The sequence below is a fragment of the Taudactylus pleione genome, unplaced genomic scaffold (genome assembly GCF_031769625.1).
Source record: "Taudactylus pleione unplaced genomic scaffold, aTauple2 ptg000214l, whole genome shotgun sequence".
Lineage (NCBI taxonomy): Eukaryota > Metazoa > Chordata > Amphibia > Anura > Myobatrachidae > Taudactylus > Taudactylus pleione.
The window spans coordinates 8,371,019-8,390,000 of record NW_028284616.1 but is presented as its reverse complement, the minus strand read 5'-3'; the positions used below and the strand labels follow the sequence as shown (position 1 = coordinate 8,390,000).

The following is an 18,982-nucleotide window of genomic DNA, read 5'->3' as shown; positions in this document are numbered from 1 at the left end:
ACGCAGGGGGCCTGGTTGGGTTTCCTGTTCTATATCTGTTATTTGATCACACTGACAGGTACCTGACGGGTACCTTCATGGTTGTCCTAGTGCTCTAGCATTGCTGACTGGATGCTTCCCAAAATTGGTAGCTCTCCCTGGTTGACTGTTGCATTCGTTCTCTTTTACTGCTAGGGTTCGGGCCAACAGTTGGTACTGACTACGCACTTCTATCTTGTTGGAAATTGTCTGTTATTTTCTTTTTAGCGGCAGCGTTTCAGTTGCTGTTTTATCCCTGTTTTCAGAATGGGTTGTACTGCTGTAAGGTATTGTAGTCTCAATTCTCTCTATTTCGCCTCGGCCTCATGCCCAATGGGATCTACACTCATTGGAGACTTCTATGGCCTAACCCTCCTGCTGGTTAACAACTTTGTTGTAGTTGGACCCCAAGGATGGCTCTGGCGACTGTTCGGTCTAGTCTTTGACTCCCTGCATACTCTGTTAGGAGTCTGTGGACAGGATTAGCTCTATATCTGTATATTGATATTGTTATACTTCTGTATATACGATTATGGCCCTCATTCAGACCCACTCGCGAGCAGCTGTCCGCTCGCAAGTGGGTCGATGGTCCCCACTGCGCATGCGCACGACGGAGGGAGCTCCGTCGTGCGCATGCACGAGACCCGACGAGTGAAGGACTTTCCTTCGCTCGGAGTGTCTCATCAAAGGGGGCGTGCTGTCGATGGTGACTGACAGCACGCCCCCTTTGGTGGGCGTGCCGGGGGCGTGCCTGCCAGACGTAGGCGTTCCCAAGGGAACGCCTACCGTCTGAAGCCGGCCCCACTGACATCACTAGTGATGTCAGTGGGAGTGATTTTGGCTCTGATAGAGCCAAAATCACTCCTGGCCTTGCGGTTGAAAAACCAAACCGCAGGCTTTTGCTCGCAGTTTCGATGGTCGCGATGGTCAAGACCATCGCGACCATCATCCTGCACGCTCGTATATGCTGTGGGTGGTGACCCACAGCTATACGAGCGTCCAGGAGGACGCTCCATATTAATGGAGGTGGGCCCTGATTCAGAGCGAGCGCTCTGGTCAGAGCGTCCGGCTCTGAATCAGGGCCTATGTCCAGCAGTGCTGGGATTCTGCTGTCTGCACCGGTTGTAACTTCCTGTTTAGCCTCTAGTACGGTTTCTCTAGTTTGTTCTCGTTTACGGTCCTTCTATGGACTCTTGTTGGGGCTCTCTGCTACCAACGGTCCGGTTTGGTCTATTTTCAGCTGAGATTACTGGTTCTGATGTTTCTCAGCCGTTCTGTTCCTTTTGACTTAAACTGTACGTTGTGGAAGTTTCTATGACTGTTTAGCAAGGAGTAGTGTTTGTCTCCTGTGCTCTACGACACTTAATCCTCAGCTTCCGCTGGGCCTATGGTTCTTGGCGGTCCCTGTTTCGGTTTGGCCGAGAGGTCAGCAAGTTCTCCACGCTTCCCACCCAGGAGATTGGCTTTGGGACGTCCCCACTGTCTTGAACTCCAGTGTCCCCTAGTGGATGAAGGAGAAAACAGGATTTTGGTACTTACCGATAAATCTCTTTCTCCGATTCCACAGGGGACACTGGACGCCCGTACCTGCTGTTTTGTTTGGTTCCTTCTATGTTTGTGTGACATGGGTTCCCTGCAATAGGTTCCTTTGTTCTCCTTCAGTCAGTCTTGTTCCATTCTGTGGTCTTCTCCTTTTCCTAATTTTGTTGTTGTCCTCTCGGGCTCAGTTCTTAAACTGGGGCTGATGGGGCATAGAGGGGGAGGAGCCAGTCACACTTCTAGATTATTTAAACTGCCAGGCTCTGCTCTACCACCGTCTATACCCCACTGTGTTTAACTCCAGTGTCCCCTGTGGAATCGGAGAAAGTGATTTATCGGTAAGTACCAAAATCCTGTTCTCTTCATTTATTTGGGGTGACAAACCCGCGTGAGTGGTCATTAAAACTTTGTTTAAATCCAAGGCTTCGGGTGGTTTAGGTCTCCCTAATTTACATCTGTACTATACGTCCTCACAATTGATCCAATTATTCAGTTGGGTTTCTGGTGCTGGGGACCATATGCTACTTGGTTTTCTAGCCGAGCAGGTGGGGTCCTCTATTTCTCCTTTGCAATTTCTCCTTTCTGGTATCTCTGTCTCCGGTCTTCCTTCGTTACTACGCCAGGCCCTTGTGGTATGGCGCTATGCGCATATTTTGTTAGACTGGAAGGATTTTGATGAGGACTCCCCTTTATGGTTTAATAAATCATATCCTGAACTGTCTAAACTCTCATCTGATAACATTTGGAAATTGGGTGGGGTCTATTCCTTGGGTCAATTATATGCAGAGGGTTTTTTTAAATCCTTTTTACAACTTCAGTTCGCTTTCCCTAACACGGCTTTTATAGATATTTACAATTGAGACATGCAGTCCATGCTCAATTTGGTAGTTTGCCCCCAAGGTTATCCCCTTCCCCCGATTAAATCACTGGTATCTTGTTTGGGTTCTAGGGGTCAAATCTCCACTGTTTATGCTAGCCTTATTTTATGCCAGATTTGTTAGATCCTCTTAAGCTTAAATGGGAAGTTGATCTGGGTTCTATTTCTGATGATAAATGGCTGCAAATTTTAGGTTCTATTAAGTTTACTTCTTCATGTGTTATGTATCAGCAGGTTTTTTTTCTATGTTTTACATAGAGTGTATCGTACCCCACTTACTCTATGGCAGGCTGGTTTGAGGACTGATGCTAATTGCCCAAAATCTGGTGCACTGAATTCCGGTTTTTGACATTTACTTTGGGATTGTCCAGTAGTGTTTCCTTTTTGGTCTAAGGTTTGGGTTGATGTCAGATCAACAGCTTCCACTCTCCCTCCGTTAGACCCTAGGTTATAACTGTTTGGCCTTGACTTGGAGGAAACACACGCACTAATGCTATACCGCTACACTTTGTGTCTTACTACCCTGGTGAAGGTTATTGTAGCTAGAATTTGGTGTGCAGCAGACCCCCCCTGACATTTTTAAATGGAGAAACATCAATGATGTTGCCAATCACGAAAGATGTTTATTTAAAAGTCGTAACTCCATTCCGCAGTATCACTAGAAGTGGGATAGATGGTGTCTTTCCAGACTGGGGAAGGGTACTGATAATTTGTCAGCTCCTTAGGGTAATTCATTTGTTCAGTTAAACTTACGATAATGCAAACTATGTTTTCTGTCATAAGTGCTATTTTTCGTAGTTTGTTATACCAGTAGTCGATACCATTACATTTGTATGTTTTTTATATTTATTTTGTTTGTAACTCCAGAACGATTTTATTGTGTGATTTTTGTTTACGCTAATTTGCCTGTAATGGAGTGTGTTTAGGGTTGTCCAGCTTTTGTACTTTGATATATGTGTTGTTTACTTTGATGACTTTTTGTTTTCTGTTTCAGTTTTGTTTTGTTTTCTTGACTTGTATATTGTATAAAAAAAATAATCAAATAATAAAAAAAATTACTTGATTAAAAATAAAAACCAGGAGAGTCCCCACCTTTAAATAAACTGCTTTGGGACATCCCCAAGGTAATTCCTGTGGACCCTAAAGAAGAAAATAAGAGTTATGGTATAACATACATTTGTTAACTCTTTTTCTTCGAGGCAACAGGGCACCCACCCAAACGCACCTGGTATTATTGGGTAATCTTTTTTTCTTTTGTATTTCAATGATTCTCTCTTCTTATAGTGTTTCTGGTGTACAATTGTCCTTCCTTCTCCTCTTTCCTTCTCCTGCCTTGGGCTTGGTAACAAACTAATGGTGCATACACACGGTCAGATTTTTCTTCAGATCTGAACGATAACGATTTAAAAAATCGTTCAATCGTTCATATCTGAAGGAAAATCTGACATATCTGTCAGATGAACGATTTGAACGATGTGCGTTCCCGAAGGTCAGATAACGATATCTGACATCTGATGTGTTTGCAGTCAGACTTGGACGATTCCATTCATTTTAATTAGGGATGTGCAGGCTCGGATAGGTTCGAGTTTGCACGTGGAGTTCGGATTTTTCCCTCCAAAAAAACGGAACTCAGAACGAGGCAAAACGTCATCTTACATGGACGAACATCATCATTCCTGGTCTTTTGTCCAGGAATGATGATGTTCGTCCATGTAAGATGACGTTTTGCCTCGTTCTGAGTTCCGTTTTTTTGGAGGGAAAAATCCGAACTCCACGTGCAAACTCGAACCTATCCGAGCCTGCACATCCCTAATTTTAATGCAGTCAAAAATCGTTCAAATCTTTGGTAAAATCGTTCATCTGACAGATCTGACAAATCTGAGCGTGTGTATGCTCCATAAGTGCCTGTAGCCATGGGCGCGGTATATATGGAGGAGGACCCAGTGCATCCTGGGAGCTAAAGCTTGTAACTGTTCGGTGCCTATATCACTCCAACCACATACCCCAAGGTAATTCCTGTGGACCCTATAGATCTCGAAGAAAAATAGTTAACAAAGGTATGTTATACCATAACTTATTATTTTGCACTGAGAATGACATTGGGAGAAGGGCACAGGTGGGAGGGCAGAGTAGGATTTATTAAGGGTCATAATCTATGTATAAAACAGTACAGACTAATGGGTTTATCAATGAGAAACATCAAGCAGGTCCCTCCAATGTTTTATTACCGTGAGTGTCTGCGGCACAACATAGTTACACCCCGAAACATGCATCAGTCTGTGAATAATAGGGCCCACAGTGTCTCTAAGGCCTGGTGCTGTGCCGCACAATGCTTCTAGACAGGACCCTTCAGCTGAACTCTCTTCTCCTTGTACTGTGGGGAGCCTCTGGCCACAGTGGTGAACAGCAGGTGGCGCCCTATCACAGATTTCTGCACGGTGCTTAATGAAATGGTTATGAGAGGAGTTGCATAATTCAGTTGATGGAAACTGATCTCTGTCTATCTCATAGGTGAAGTCAAACTGCAGCTGCCTCCTGGTGGCAGATCGGTTGTGAGGGGGCTGGAGATAGACACATCCCAGCTGCAGGGGTGTTGTCACAACGCTGTCCTCAGCATCCACGCTCTGAATTATTTTAATCAGCTGGAATAGGCTTTTATGGTCCTACATACTGTGTACTCCCAGCTCAGCCTTGTACAGGCACTCTAGGAGGCAGGACACCTGGAGCAGTGTGGAAGCCACGTTCAATGCACAGGTGATTGGTTGGTGAATGCTGCCGGCGGTGATTTGACGAGATGACGGCGCTAATTGGTTGCTGTGGCTGCTGTTTTTGCGCCGTAGCAGCCAGTCACCGCCGACAGAATCTCCCCAACCAATCACCACAGGCGGTATTTGGCTGCTCTGCAGTGCACACGCAGCGCGTCCAGTGGGACCCGGTCATTTTTAAAAACTATGGTCCTGATTCAGACCCGCTCGCAAGCGGGTCGATGGCCGGGCAGTGCGCACGCGTGCGCCCCGGAGCGGGCGAGAAATCACTCGCTCCGGGGCTCGCAGCAAAAAGGGGCGGCTGTCGTTGTTGATCGACGGCTCGCCCCGTTTTGTAGGCGGGGAGGGGAGCGGTTGCTGGACAAACGGAGGCGTACCTGAAGGAACGCCTGCCATTTGTGGGCAGCCCTACTGACATCACCAGTGATGTCAGTAGTAAGCTTCCGGCTCTATTAGACCCGGAAGCTCACTAGGGCTTGCGGCAGACGAGACCCTGCCACAAGGGTCTCGTTGCAAGCCCGATGGTCGCGACAATCACCTGGCCGCTCGCAAAAGCTGTGGGTGGTCACCCACATCTTAGCGAGCGTAAATATGCGTTATAGCATGTATTTCCCGATCACTGGTTCCAACGACAAATTTCCCCCTTCGCACCTAATTGGATAGTTTTCAGCAGCAGTAAACAGTAGTTAACAGATCAGATATGATTTTGTGAGCAATTTGGCTATTATAGACCAATTTTTATATGAAAAATCTTCCTGTATGAGGCTCCATAAACCACCAAAGATGGTTAGAACAATGTAAATCCATGCCTAATGAAAATGTTATTGGCTGTGGATTGCTATTGCTGTGTTTGTACATCTGTGCCGGTGGAATCCATTGGTATGCATGCTTTCTGTTTGGCTGTCTAACAGACGTATCTATCCATTTTGGTCATTGCAACATGCCAAACAACGGCAATTTGGTTCTCCTGTTTTATCTTCTACATATTTCAGATATAACAGAATATGCTTACTTTGTCACTCTTAGGGAGTTGGATACCCCTATTTGCATTTGAGTTCCTCATACCATCTGTAACCCGGCATAATGTCCACTTCTACCAGTGCTATTTAGAAATGGGTTCAGCCTTACAGTGCTCTGGTCCCCAAGTGAGCAACTGAGTTGCAGCTACCCAAATACAGTCAGTCCCCTTTCAATCACACTTTCTCCTGTAGAGTTCAAGTAAAAATCTATACTGAGTTGTTATTGGGGCTTCCAACTCTGCTATCTTCATTCCAGCAAGCATAAGCGAGAATGGAATCCAACTCCGCTTGGACCTGCCAGATCCACTTTCAGCACCAGGAAGAGGTTTCCTCTTTTTATGTTTTATTTTTTTTTTGTATTAAATCATTTAAAAATTTTATATATTCTTAAATTATACATAGGTGCAACATGCTAAGCAACACATTCATTTGTTTAAAAAAATAGCTGTAGTGCCAATTTTTACATTTAAAATGTGTCCTGCATCATGTGCAGAGTATGGTGGAATGGATGCTGGCTGCTTGCCACAGCAGAGACTACAGTAAGCCCTTTATGCAGTTTGGAACTGCAGTAGCAACTATGACCAACCAGTGACCGCGCTGAGCCCAAAAAAATGTGGGTCCCTGGGACCACTCACTTTAAACAGTTGGGGTCCTACCTTACCTTTTCTGGATCCCATCTAAATTAAGGTTTTCTGTAAATCTAACAATTTAGCAGCTACTGCCTGTGATTATAGATTGTAAGCTTGCGAACTGGGCCTTCCTACCTATATATCTGTCTGTTATTACAAAGTTTTGTTCTATTAATGTTTACAATTGTAAAGCGCAACGGATTATGCTGCGTTATATAAGAAACTGTTAATAAATAAATAAATTAAGCATGTTGCAGATGACTTTGACCCCGGTAGGGAGAAACAAACACATTGGCCCAAGTAGGAAAAAACAAACACATTGGCCCTCACAGGAAGAATAAAAACACCAAACACATTGGCCCCAATAGGAAAAAATAATTAAACATTCAAATTCATTGCGCTACTGTATCACTGCATCACTGTAACGGGAGGTGGCGTACATATACGTGACATCATGTCGACGCATTACCGTCTCTGAGTCACGCCAGGATCGAGCTTAGTCTGAGTCTCCTTGAAAAGTCCAGCATTGCCAGGCTACAAGGATGCAGCACAGTGGATGCAGGCAGGGTTACATCAGAATTTGTGGGGCCCAGTATAAATTAAACACGGCTGGGTGGGCAGAGGCATATATATTTAAAAAAAAAAACAGTGTGTTGGGACAGCTCTTCATTCTTACCGGGGCCCGGCAGCAGTGACTTTGTCTGCCTGTCATTACTGCGCCTGTTGTGGGTAACTCTCAGTGTACATTGGTGTGCTGAGCTGTCTCGGGAGCTTCTGTGTGCACACCACACTGAGCTCCGCATGGCTGCTGCACTATAATGACAGGCAGACATAAGCAAACACTTCTGGCGGCCCTGGGTGCTGGTCCCGGTGCCTTACTGCAGCCACTCCACCTTGAGCCGCCCCAAGCACCAGTCGTCTGCTCACCAAACTCCCACCTGCTACTCGCTTAGGAGCTTACATTTACTGGAGGTCTTCACTCAAGGTGCAGGGGCTGTGTCATGTGGGGCTTGGAGCCGCATGTCCCTGTAGTGACGCTACACGATCTATTAAGGCACCAAAGAGGTCTGGCCCGACTTCGCCTCTGCTTTTTATTGCCTGCAGCTGGGCCAGGGATATCAATCATTTTATGAGAAGCTAGAGATTGGCCACAGTGGAGCGCGACCCCGGGGACCCACCCATTTTGAAAGTGTGAATCCTCGATACCGGTAAAATATGCGATATAGCGCGTATTTGCGATCACTGCCAACATAATCACAGTCAGCATTACTAGCTTTATTTGCATTTTGTCATTTTCTTTTTTTTTCTTTCCCAAACTGCACTATGTTGACACTTTTTTGGTCAGTCTTATGACTACAAATGTTTATTTTTTTAAATGGATCCTTGGCTTCAAGATACAGAATAAGATTAAACTAAAATGAAAAGCTTCTGTCCAAAAGCCATTAAAAGCATATTAAAACAAATTAATCCTTATGTTTTTCTATTATGATCACTGATTCATAACTATCTATTGTTTAATTGTAGATATTGGAGTCTTTGAGAAAGAGTGTGGAGTCATCATCTTTGAGTAATGTCTCTGAGCTTCTCATACAGTTTGGGGATCAATGCAAACAGGGGATGGCACATCGCTACCTTGCAGGACAGAAATCTGCCTACTCTGTGGTTCTGGAAGCCTGCAAAATTTTGGAAGCCGACAGAGAGGGCCTGCTTAATGCTCTATATGCTATGTCCTCTCTAACTGATGGGCAGCCTGATTTGCTTGAAGGTGTTGGACTGAAGTTATTAATTTGCGTTCTGCAGAACTATTCAAGTGATGCTGAGGTGACCCTGCTGGCGATTCGTCTCACTCGCCATGTGTGCCTAAAACACGAGCAGAATCGCCAAGACATGGTGAAGGCGGGTATTTTGCCCCACCTTACAGGAGCTATATCAAACCATGGTACAGATCCAGATGTAGTACGTGAAGCTTGCTCAGCTTTGAAGATTATGACTTTTGATGATGACATCAGAGTTCCATTTGGACATGCTCATGACCATGCTAAGATGATTGTTTTGGAGAATGCAGGACTGAAACTGTTGATAGAAGCTGCAAAAGGTATAATTTTACATTGTATAAGACTTTAGTTGGTCTTCCCTTTGTACCAGTGATGGGCAACCTAATAGTCTTCTGGGCTACATTGGCAGCTGGTTAACCTTCAAAAGGGCTGCCCATTACTCTTAGGGCCAAATTAAATTTGAAGCGAAAATTCAGAGGTCGGACTTTTCGCCGTCATCGCCGTTTTAGCAGGGGATAAAGTATCGGGCGCGTGCCCACTTATCCCCGTATTCTATTAGTAATCAGCTAAAACAGGACCCGGCGGAAAGGTAAGTATCAAAGTCCTGTCACTTTTGGGGAAATCAGCCTGTTGCCCCCCCCCCCCCCCCCCCCCCCCCCCCCCCCAAAAGATTGTCTGACATTGGCCTGCTAAAGGTAATTGGGGTTTTTAAACAGCCGGGGCAGGTGCATAAATGCGTCTTTGAAGAAGTGGTGAAGAATAGCATTTATCTTTATTTTTTGGGGAAAAGTAACTAGTCCCATCAAATTTGGGGTACATGAAAATGGGTGCAAGCATATTTTAATAGTCCCTAAAGTGATTTTTAAAAATTCTTCAAAAATCCACCTACCGCAACCACCCGCATTCTAGAAACACCTGCCGCATACTTGGGGACCCCCCTGAGTAAATTTTGCTAGTTTTTAAGTTTGTCCCCCAAGTTTTTTTTTTTCGCCCCCAAAATGAAACCAATTTTTTTGGGGTGTCCTATCTAACTTTTACATTTTTTTTTAACACAGATTACTTTAAGGGGGACATTCCAAAGGCTGCAGGGTACTTTTTTTTTTAATTCTGCACCCCAAAACCCCAATTCTGCACTTTTTCGTCACCTATGCAGTGGTGAAAACTTATCCCTGTTTTTTTACAAAGACTTCGCACCTGCAAAAAGTCTTTGAAATTAAATATGGGGATAAGTGAAAATTACGTCATCGGTGATAAATTATCGCCGATAACTGACTTTTCGCTCCAAATTGAATATGGCCCAAAATCTCTGTAATACGCTAAAATTATACATTTGATGAAAAAAAAAACGTATCTGTAATAACAAATCAGCATGCATTTTAAACAATTGTTGGGAACTAAACAAGCAGATATGACCTTAAAGCAGAAAGGTTAAGGTTTGGAGGGCCGCATGCGGACTTAGAGCTGCCTGTTGCCTATCACTGTTTTCATATTATTTAATTTTGTACAATGCTTACACCATTTCCAGTTTTTCTAGAACCATAAAAGTCATATATTCAGGAAAATGTATAACAAATCTTTGTATAAGTGAAGGACTGTAACATGATTTGTTTAAGTTCTGTAGATATAGCGTTAGAGGAAAATCCAGGCGAGCCTGTGGGCTGTTAATATGAGAGATTTGAAAACAATGTTGTTTGTGGGATGCATCACAAATAAAAAGTAAAAACACACAAAAAAAAGCGTAGATAGGCTGAGCCTTGGAGACAGCCAACAGCAGCACAGTGTTAACACTTGGGTGATCTCCGCTTGTAAAAGAAAAATAATAGAACATGACTTCAGGGGAGGAGGAGCATCATGGTCTCCGTGTCTCCCAGCACTGTTCGATGGTGTGAGCTTGGTGCAGGGGAGGGAGGCGCTGTCCCCTGTGACCACTAGAGTTATGCCCTACCTACAGGTTTCCCTTTCTATATTGAAGGACGCATTGATGGTATATAAGTTCCCTTGAACTTATGTTCATTTTTAAGTCAAATTTACCTTATTATTGTCCTTCAGATATAGTTACTTGGTCAACATACAATATTGTTTGTATAGTTTTTCCCATATTGCATTGTGATCTTGGTTTGGTCATCACCCCTGGGCTTGATACTAGCTATCCAATCTTACTTTTTGACCTTGGGTGGACAATGTGATATATTTAATAGCATGTAAAGGTGCCTCTTTCTGTGACAGATCTCTGATCTTTTCATACAAGTTCTCTGACTTCACGAATGAGCTTCCCAATAGGATAAATGAGCCTTGATTATTGAAGCACTGGGAAAGCTTGTGAAGGGGAGCAAGACTTTACCCCCACCCATATATGCCTGATTTAGGTAATACTAATTGAAACACAGGGCAATCTTCTCAGCGACCTGGAATGGGCAAAGAATGGAACAGTGGCAAGAATATCATCGGTCCCCTTTTATTACTCATTGGTGTATTCTACTTCTCTGAGTTCATTGTACCTGACCTACAGGATCCACCTATCTTACACTCCTTTACTTTGGCTGCACAGACACTGAAGGCTCATATTTGCTGGAAGCCTTCTAAATTTTATTCCTATTTCTGCTGTGTATGTGTGAAGGGCTGTTTTTTTTTTTTTTTTGTGAGATTATAGTTCTACTTCTGTAAGTATCTCCTACTGCTTTATTGTTATCATTCTGATACAGTTTGATAGCCAGGGTTACATCTAGGCTGTATTACTGTTGTTAATATTGAAATACCTATGTCATTTACAAAACAAGCTAGTCAGGTAGACTGCAGATTAATTTACAGCAACTGTTCAGTTGCATGTGTTAGTTTTAGACATACTGTTCTTTTACACTACATTTTATTTTTATTACCGGTATTTTAAGTTTATCTGCACAGCCTCCCTCACTGGCAACTTTGGTGTCCTCTGTGGTGTTTCTTTTCACTTTTCAGATTAGCGTACCATACCTGCTAAGGGAAATTCCTCCAGTTGTGTTCCTGAGAAGGGTACACCTCCCCAAAAGTACCTTTCTTGCAAAAGCTACCAAGACAAAATAGCTGCTGCTCAGGACCAAGGCGAGCTCTGTGATTTCTGCTTCACTTCAGTACAGCAGTTGAGACTTCAGGTAGCACACCCAATGCTGGAGCCAGCGTGGGCCACCACCCTGTCCTAGGCAATGTTGGAACAGGCCAAGCAACTAAATGTATACAAAATGTCCCCTTCAGATCCCAGTCTAGCATAATCTTCCGATGCTCCACCTCAGTTTGTTGTTGAGCCTCTCTGGGTGCTGGGTTTGTCTTACTTGGTTCAAGGCCTGGTTCAAGTTTCTCAGTCTTTAAAACAGGTGCTGGATCCTAAGGCCCTTCAACATCCTGCTAAATGTCCCTTACCTGCTCCATTTCAGTCAGGGTACGAATCATACTCTGAAGTCTCATCTCTAGCTGAGGATGATTGTCACGCTCGGGCCCGCACTCAGGACTCCATCCAAGTCGGGTGGTCGTGACGTTGATGTTTTGCAAATTACTTTTACAATAAAATATAACTTAGCTGCCACCACCAAGGAATTTGTGTAGGAATAGACTTCTCCTACAGTGGTCCTTTCGGTTCCGCTCACAGTATATAAACTTTGAAAATCAGTAGCATGTGCCTTTCAAGGCTGTAGGTTTAAGAATTGTTATTATTACAATTATTAAAAGTACACACAGATTACAGACAATTTCAACAAAAATTGGTAAAACAAAGCAGATATCACCTTTGGAACTGAACAATGCTGGAGTTAGGTCTCTCCTGAAGCAATTTGTGCATTCTAGCCAGTGGGCTCCCTTAAAAGAATTGACCCCTTGCTGTCCAGTTTGCTGGGATAATATACCCATTCTGTCATGCTTCCTATCCCACAGAAATGGATTCTGAACTTCATACAGTAGCACATGGGAGATGGAGACATAAAGTCTGGGAATTAATTACTTCCCTGATAACCAGGTGTGATGGCCGGAGCTTGTTCTCCTAACTGGGTTCCTGTCCAGCAAATGGAGATGACAGTGGGCAGTGTGAAATAGGACATGCTCTGGCATACTGAGAAGACGGGCTTAGATTTCAGACACCCTACAAGTGTGAATTCCTATTTCCCATTCAGCCCCTCTTGTGCTAATAACGCAACCTACACAATACACTGGCTTGTTTGCATGCCAAAAGGAACATTTTGGGTACTGTTCTACTGGAACTAACAATCTATCAACCACATCCTTTGAAACTTTAATTAGGTTTTACATAAATGTAAACATTCCAGCTGAACATACAAATCCTTTGGTTAACTGATACCAATTAAACATATATACAGTGGATCCTATAGATCATAACTCATTCTGTTATCAGTATCATTGTTAAAGCTCATTTCATATCGGGCTTGGCATATTATCATTACAATGATTTTCAGAAGGACTCGGATTTTGAAATGTAATCCCTTCAGGAAGAAGCTCACACCAGCACTGTTAATATGGACTCTTTGATACCCACAGTTAAATCCATGCTGCTCATCAAAGATTCAGCAGATACTGCTTCTCAGGATCCATCTTTATTTAAACGTAAGAAAGAGACCTTGACCTTTTCACCCTCTATGCAATTAGATGATCTACTCGCTGAATCCTGGACTCTTCCTAATAAGCGTATCCAGGTATAAGCGTTTTCTGACTTACTATCTACTCCCCCTCTCTGATAAAGCTAAATGGTAGACCCCACCCCTGGTGGATGTCCCGATTGCTAGATGGGCTAAGACTACCAGCCTTCTTGTTCCTAATGTGGCCTCTTTCAAAAATGCCACAGACACAAAAATTTAGCTTTTTCTTAAAACTATTTTCTCGAGGGCCGGTGCAGTCATGCGTTCGGGCCTTGCAGCAGAATGGGTTTTCAAAGCCTTGGAGAGGTGGGTATATTTCCTGTATGATGGTCTCTGTTCAGGCACTTCACGCTCTGAGCTATTGTCCACAGTGGATAACATCCAGGAAGCATCTGCTTATCTAAGCTTGACAGCCTTAGGTTCTAGTCTTCATTCGGCCAGAGTCTCTGCTTCGGTGGTGGTGGCTAGACTGCTCTCTGGCTACGCACATGACAGACCAACACACAATCCAAATAGACGCTTGAATTTCTCCCTGTTAATGGCAAAATACTTTTTGGGCCTGAAGTGGACAAAATTTATTTCCGTGGCAGTCTGATTTCTTGCTATCCACAGCTTCTAAGCCCAAGGCCTTTGGGCCTTTCAGTTAAATTTCTCGGACAACCCAGGTTCCAGCACTCCTTTCGAGGCAAGCTTTTTCCTCCAGTTGTAGAAAAGCCAAGGCCAGACAGTCCTGAATTTGTTGCAACACTGCTCCTAAGCATGCAGAAAAACATTCCACATGATGGGCTTAGCTCCCACTAGGGGGGCTCCTATGGTGGAAGGCCGTCTTTAGTTCATTTGGTGGAGGACGACATTGGACTGTTGGATGCAAGGTATTGTGAAAAGGGGCTATGCTCTTTCCTTCCAGGTGTATCCTCACAGCTGTTTTTTTACCACGAGTCTACCCTTCAAAGTCATGACCCTTCAAAGCCTTGGCCTAAAAGGTTGCTTGCAAGTCCCTTCTGGACTCACAAATTATTTCCCCTGTGCCGCTACTTCAAATAGGAAATGGTTTCTACTCCAGCCTCTTCCTTTAGCAAAGCCAGATGGCTCCTTCCAGCCCATTCTGAACCTAAAATCACTGAATGTTCGTCTCACAATTCCCAGGTGCAAGATGTCTATTATGTACGCTCTGGATCCCGGGAATTTTTTCATGTCCTTGGCTGCTCCGATTTGGGAGGAGCATCAGTGTTTTTTTTACTCTTTGCGGCTCTCTTGGACCACTTCCAAATTCGGGCCTTGCCATTTTGGCTGTTAACGGCTCCTTGAGTTTTCACTAAAGTTAAGTCTGTGATAGTGGCCGCCCTGCGGCTTCAGAGAATCGTATAATGCCTTATCTGGATGATCTACGCCTTGCAGCCCAGTCGGCAAACATCCTGCTGAAACATCTGACTCTAAATTCTTAGGTCTGGTACACTTGGGGCCCTCTTGGTGTTTGTCCCTCGGTATAAGATTTATTTCCCTCTAGATCTTGGTTCGGTATCTTCTCCAGTTACGACGTGTCAGTGCATCTCTGCATGAGGGTCCTCGACAGAATGTTTTCCACCTTCAACATGGTGGCGGTTACTCAGTTCCATTCCAGGGCTTTCCATTTGGAACTTCTGGTGAAGTGAAACGGAGCTTACAATAACACAATGTTCCAGTTTCTCACATTCCGGAGTGGACATCTTTTACGACTGACGCTAGCTTTAGGGGTTGGAGTGCTGCTTTTCTGGTAGATGCATTGTCAGATTCTTGGTCCTACTCTCTCTTAAATCTTTCCCATGATGTCTCTTCTGCCTCGGGTCATCCGCAAGGTAAAGCAGGAAGATGGACCTTAAGAGCAGGGTCAGTTTCTCACCCATGGCGTCTGCCCATCCAACTTGATCTTCACTCGCAAGGGCTGTTCCTATATCAGGATCTTCCCCTATTCTCTTTTGCTGGGTGACGGTTCAGTTAGCACTTTTGAAAGCCAGTGGGTTCTTAAATGCTGTTGTCTGGATCAGTGGTTCTCAAACTCGGTCCTCAGGACCCCACTCATGTCACATTTTCCAGGTCACCCAACAGGTGCACAGGTGTATTCATTACTCACTGACACATTTTAAAATATCAACAGGTGGAGATAATTATTTCACTTGTGTTTCTGTGAGGAGACATGGAAAACGTGCACTGTTTGGGGTCCTGAGGACCGAGTTTGAGAACCTGTGGTCTAGACTATGCTCTGTGCCAGGAAGCTGGTTTCAGTCAAGGCTTACCATTTTGCCTGGTGTGCTCTTCAGAAACAGAATCCGGAGCTGTTTTCGTCTTTCCAAGATTCTATATTTTTTACAAGCAGAGGATATGGGCCTCCACCTGTCTTCTTTGAAGGACCAGGTTTTGGCTCTCCCTGGTTATTTTCAGAGGCTCATAGCGATCCTCCCGTTGTACATCCTTTTCTGCAGGGGGTTCTTCACATCCAACCCACCATTGTTCCATTGGTTGTGCCCTGGGATTTGGTCTTGGACCTCAGGGCTCTTCCACATGCCGCCTTTAGACTCTGTAGACCTTAAATCGCTCACTTGAAAGACTGTTTTCCTTCTGACCAGATCCTTGGCCTGACTGGTGTCGGAATTAAGTTCTTTGTTTCACAGATCTCAGTTTCTGATATTTCACCCGAACCGGGCGGTCCTGTGGACTACTCAGACTTTTATTACAAAAGCTGTTTCTCACTTTCATATTAATTGTGGTGCCATGCTTTTCTGTGTAGGTCCATCTTCCTTACAGTCTTTGGACATAGTAGGGGTATTATGCATTTATGTAGACAGGTCTCAGGATGTTTGTCTCATGGATACTTTGGTTGTGCTTTATTCTGTAGTCAAATTGGGGTGGCATGCCTCCAAACCGATTGTAGTTGGATCAGAGAGGTCAAGCTTGCTCCTTGGCTGGCCTTTGAGTTTCAATCAGTTGGTACCTACTGGGTGGCTCGGCATGGTGCTTCAGCTGAGTAGCTTTGCAGGTTCACAACTTGCTTTATCATGCACACCGTCATCAAATTCTATCGCTTTGATACTTCGTCTCCAGTGACACTGGTTTTGGACAAGGGTTCTGCGCACAGCTCCGCAGTGTTTCCTCCCATAGTGGTCAGCTTTGGGACGTCACCATGGTTTCTCCAGTGTCCCCCCATGGCTGAAAAACAAAACAAGATTTTGGATCTTACCTGATAAATCTTTCTCTGAGGCCATGGGGGGATCACTAGTCGCCCTTCTGTATGCTCCCAGCTTGGGTTGGGTTTCGCGTGAGGCTCTCGAGGATCGCTAACCTCCTTTGTGTGTCTATTTGCTGTTTATTTGTTCTTCTTCCTCTTCTCTATCCTTTGGGCTTTGCAAATAAACTGCCTGCCCTATCCAGGGGACTGGGTATAGGGGCCCCAAAAGTTTACTTTTTAGTGCCCAGACTTTACCCATGGTTTTTTCATGGCCTCAAAGAAAGAGATTTATCAGGTAAGAACCAAAATCGTGTTTTATTTATTAGAATGTCAAGTAGCTCAGAAAAAATACATACTTATTTCTGCTTGGCTATCTTTGTTCCATTGCGGCCAACATTCTTATACATCATAACAACACAGAGAATAGCTGTAAAGAACCATAAAAAGTTGTTTGGGAGTCATTAATGGGTTATAAGGCAGTTTACAAATATGTACTTTATTTTTGCATCTTCTTTGATAGGGAGGCATAGGACTGAATGATAGGCTTGCAGTGTCCTTGACAACAGAAATGCAAATGTTTAAATACAGCGTAGGTGCCTTTAATGTCACAGCAAGTAATGGCTCTGTCATGTAAGCTATTTGCTTTATATCTGTTCCTGTACATATCCCATATCTATTGTGGAATTTGCTAGAAAAAAAAGGAAACTCCATCGCTCTGCTTTTGAAAAGAATAAAACTACAGTAATGTATGTGTGTTCTATAGTGTGTGTCATTATCATCTGTTGTGTCTGCCACCTAAATGCTTAGGAACATCAGTTAGTGTTAATTACCTCTCCCATTGAGAATTTTAGATGTTATGTTTCATTTCTCATTATATCCCCCTGGCATTATATTCTGCTTGCAGCTAAATAAGGTAACTACTAGTATACAGCAGTGCCAGCCCTTATTAACTACATCTCTAAAACATCAGAAAGTCACAGCACCAAGGATTAATCGCATTCAATACTGCCAAATAGAAATGTACTGGGTATGCATAGCATGAACATTTGTTTCCCCTAATATGTTTCTTTTCTCAATTTCATGTGATAGCAGGTTACAACATGGTACAGTGCGCACCCACACAGGGACAGCTCTGGTTATAATAGCATGTATGGCGATGTGTCAGAAAATAGGAGTACTGGGCTTGTTTAAAGTTGGGACACATTTGCTCCCTGAATGTACATAAGAAAGTATGTATTGATGTGGACATGTTTAGATGCATCTGAAGATGTATACCACTCAAGAGCAGTAGCATTTAATTTTGCACCAAGCAGACATAAAGTGTACAAATGTACACTTGATGTCTGCTTGATGCAAATGCTATTAGCATCCAGGCAAGCTTGAATGTGTGGCTCTATGTTATGGAAAGTTTTAACCAACATATTGGGAGTCACAGTCTCAATTTCCGGCTGAATGTTTTCTATCAGTGCCATGAGAGTCTGTGGCTTGTTGTGGTACACTTTCCCTTTTAACATGCCCCAGAGGAAGAAATCCAGTGGTGTAAGGTCAGGCGTTGTGTACTGGTTCACATTGGCATGTAACACACAGACACAATAAACGTGGACGCCTCAGTACACAACACCACACTCAGAAGCAGGAATACCTACTGACTAGCAGTGGCGGCTCCAGAGGTGGGGCTGCAGCACAGTCCAAAATTCAAATAGGGGAACCAGATGTCGCCTTTCCTAAACTGCACGGTGCATGTGTCAAATAGCCTGTGAATCTTATAGCCAATGAGATTTGTGATGAATGACTCATGCTGGCTTAGGTTTGGAGAGGAAGGGACCCAGACAGCAAAACAAGCCAATGTGTACAATACAATACATTGTCTATAGCGGTTTAGTAGTGTTCACTCTAGCCCGGCTCCGGTCCTAGAGAAAGGGCACATCTGTGCGTGCCCGAAAAGGGTGTGTGTCTTTAAGACGCTTCTCCTTTTTGTCAACTTCGGGGCTTGCCAAGCACTTACGGACATGCCGGGCTGCCCCCAAGCGCTGCTGTCAGTGTAAATGTGACCGCTGCACCGCAGTTTTCCCCACCCGTGGGACACTGCGACCCGCAGATGGGGACAGCACCCGCAGGCAGGGCAAGGTGCTTTTTGCACTTTAGAAATGGAGCAGAGCGTGGCACCCAGCTAAAACAGCCTAGCGGGAACGTTATTGAGAGTCTAATGCAGCTTGGTGCCATAACATAGAGATGAAGGGATGAGGAAAGTACTGACAATACATAAAGTTGAGCAGAATACTTTAAAAATATTGAACCTGAAATGATCTCTGTTTATGAAAAACTGCCTGTGCGTCTTTAGAACAGGTGTCTTTACACCATGTAGCGACAGTATACAGTACAAACGGCCGGTAATGAGTACAGTACAATGTCTATAGCGGTTTAGAGTAAAATGCAGCTGGGTGGCATAACAGAGAAATGAAAGGTGGTGGCAAGTCCGGAGCAATGTATTAAGTTCGGCAGAGTACAGTACCTTAATAATATTAAACTTGACTTCCTCTGT

At 44.0% G+C, this 18,982-nt stretch overlaps 1 protein-coding gene across 3 annotated transcripts in view; it reads left to right on the top strand.

The window, feature by feature from the left end:
* The window catches only part of ARMC6 (armadillo repeat containing 6), a 72,531-nt gene that overhangs the window by 35,438 nt on the left and 18,111 nt on the right, over positions 1 to 18,982 (top strand). For all 3 annotated transcript variants that reach the window (XM_088478526.1, XM_088478527.1, XM_088478528.1), the window contains one exon: positions 8,372 to 8,942. In XM_088478526.1, coding sequence (XP_088334652.1) covers positions 8,372 to 8,942 — 571 coding nt within the window. The remainder of the gene's footprint in view (positions 1 to 8,371; positions 8,943 to 18,982) is intronic.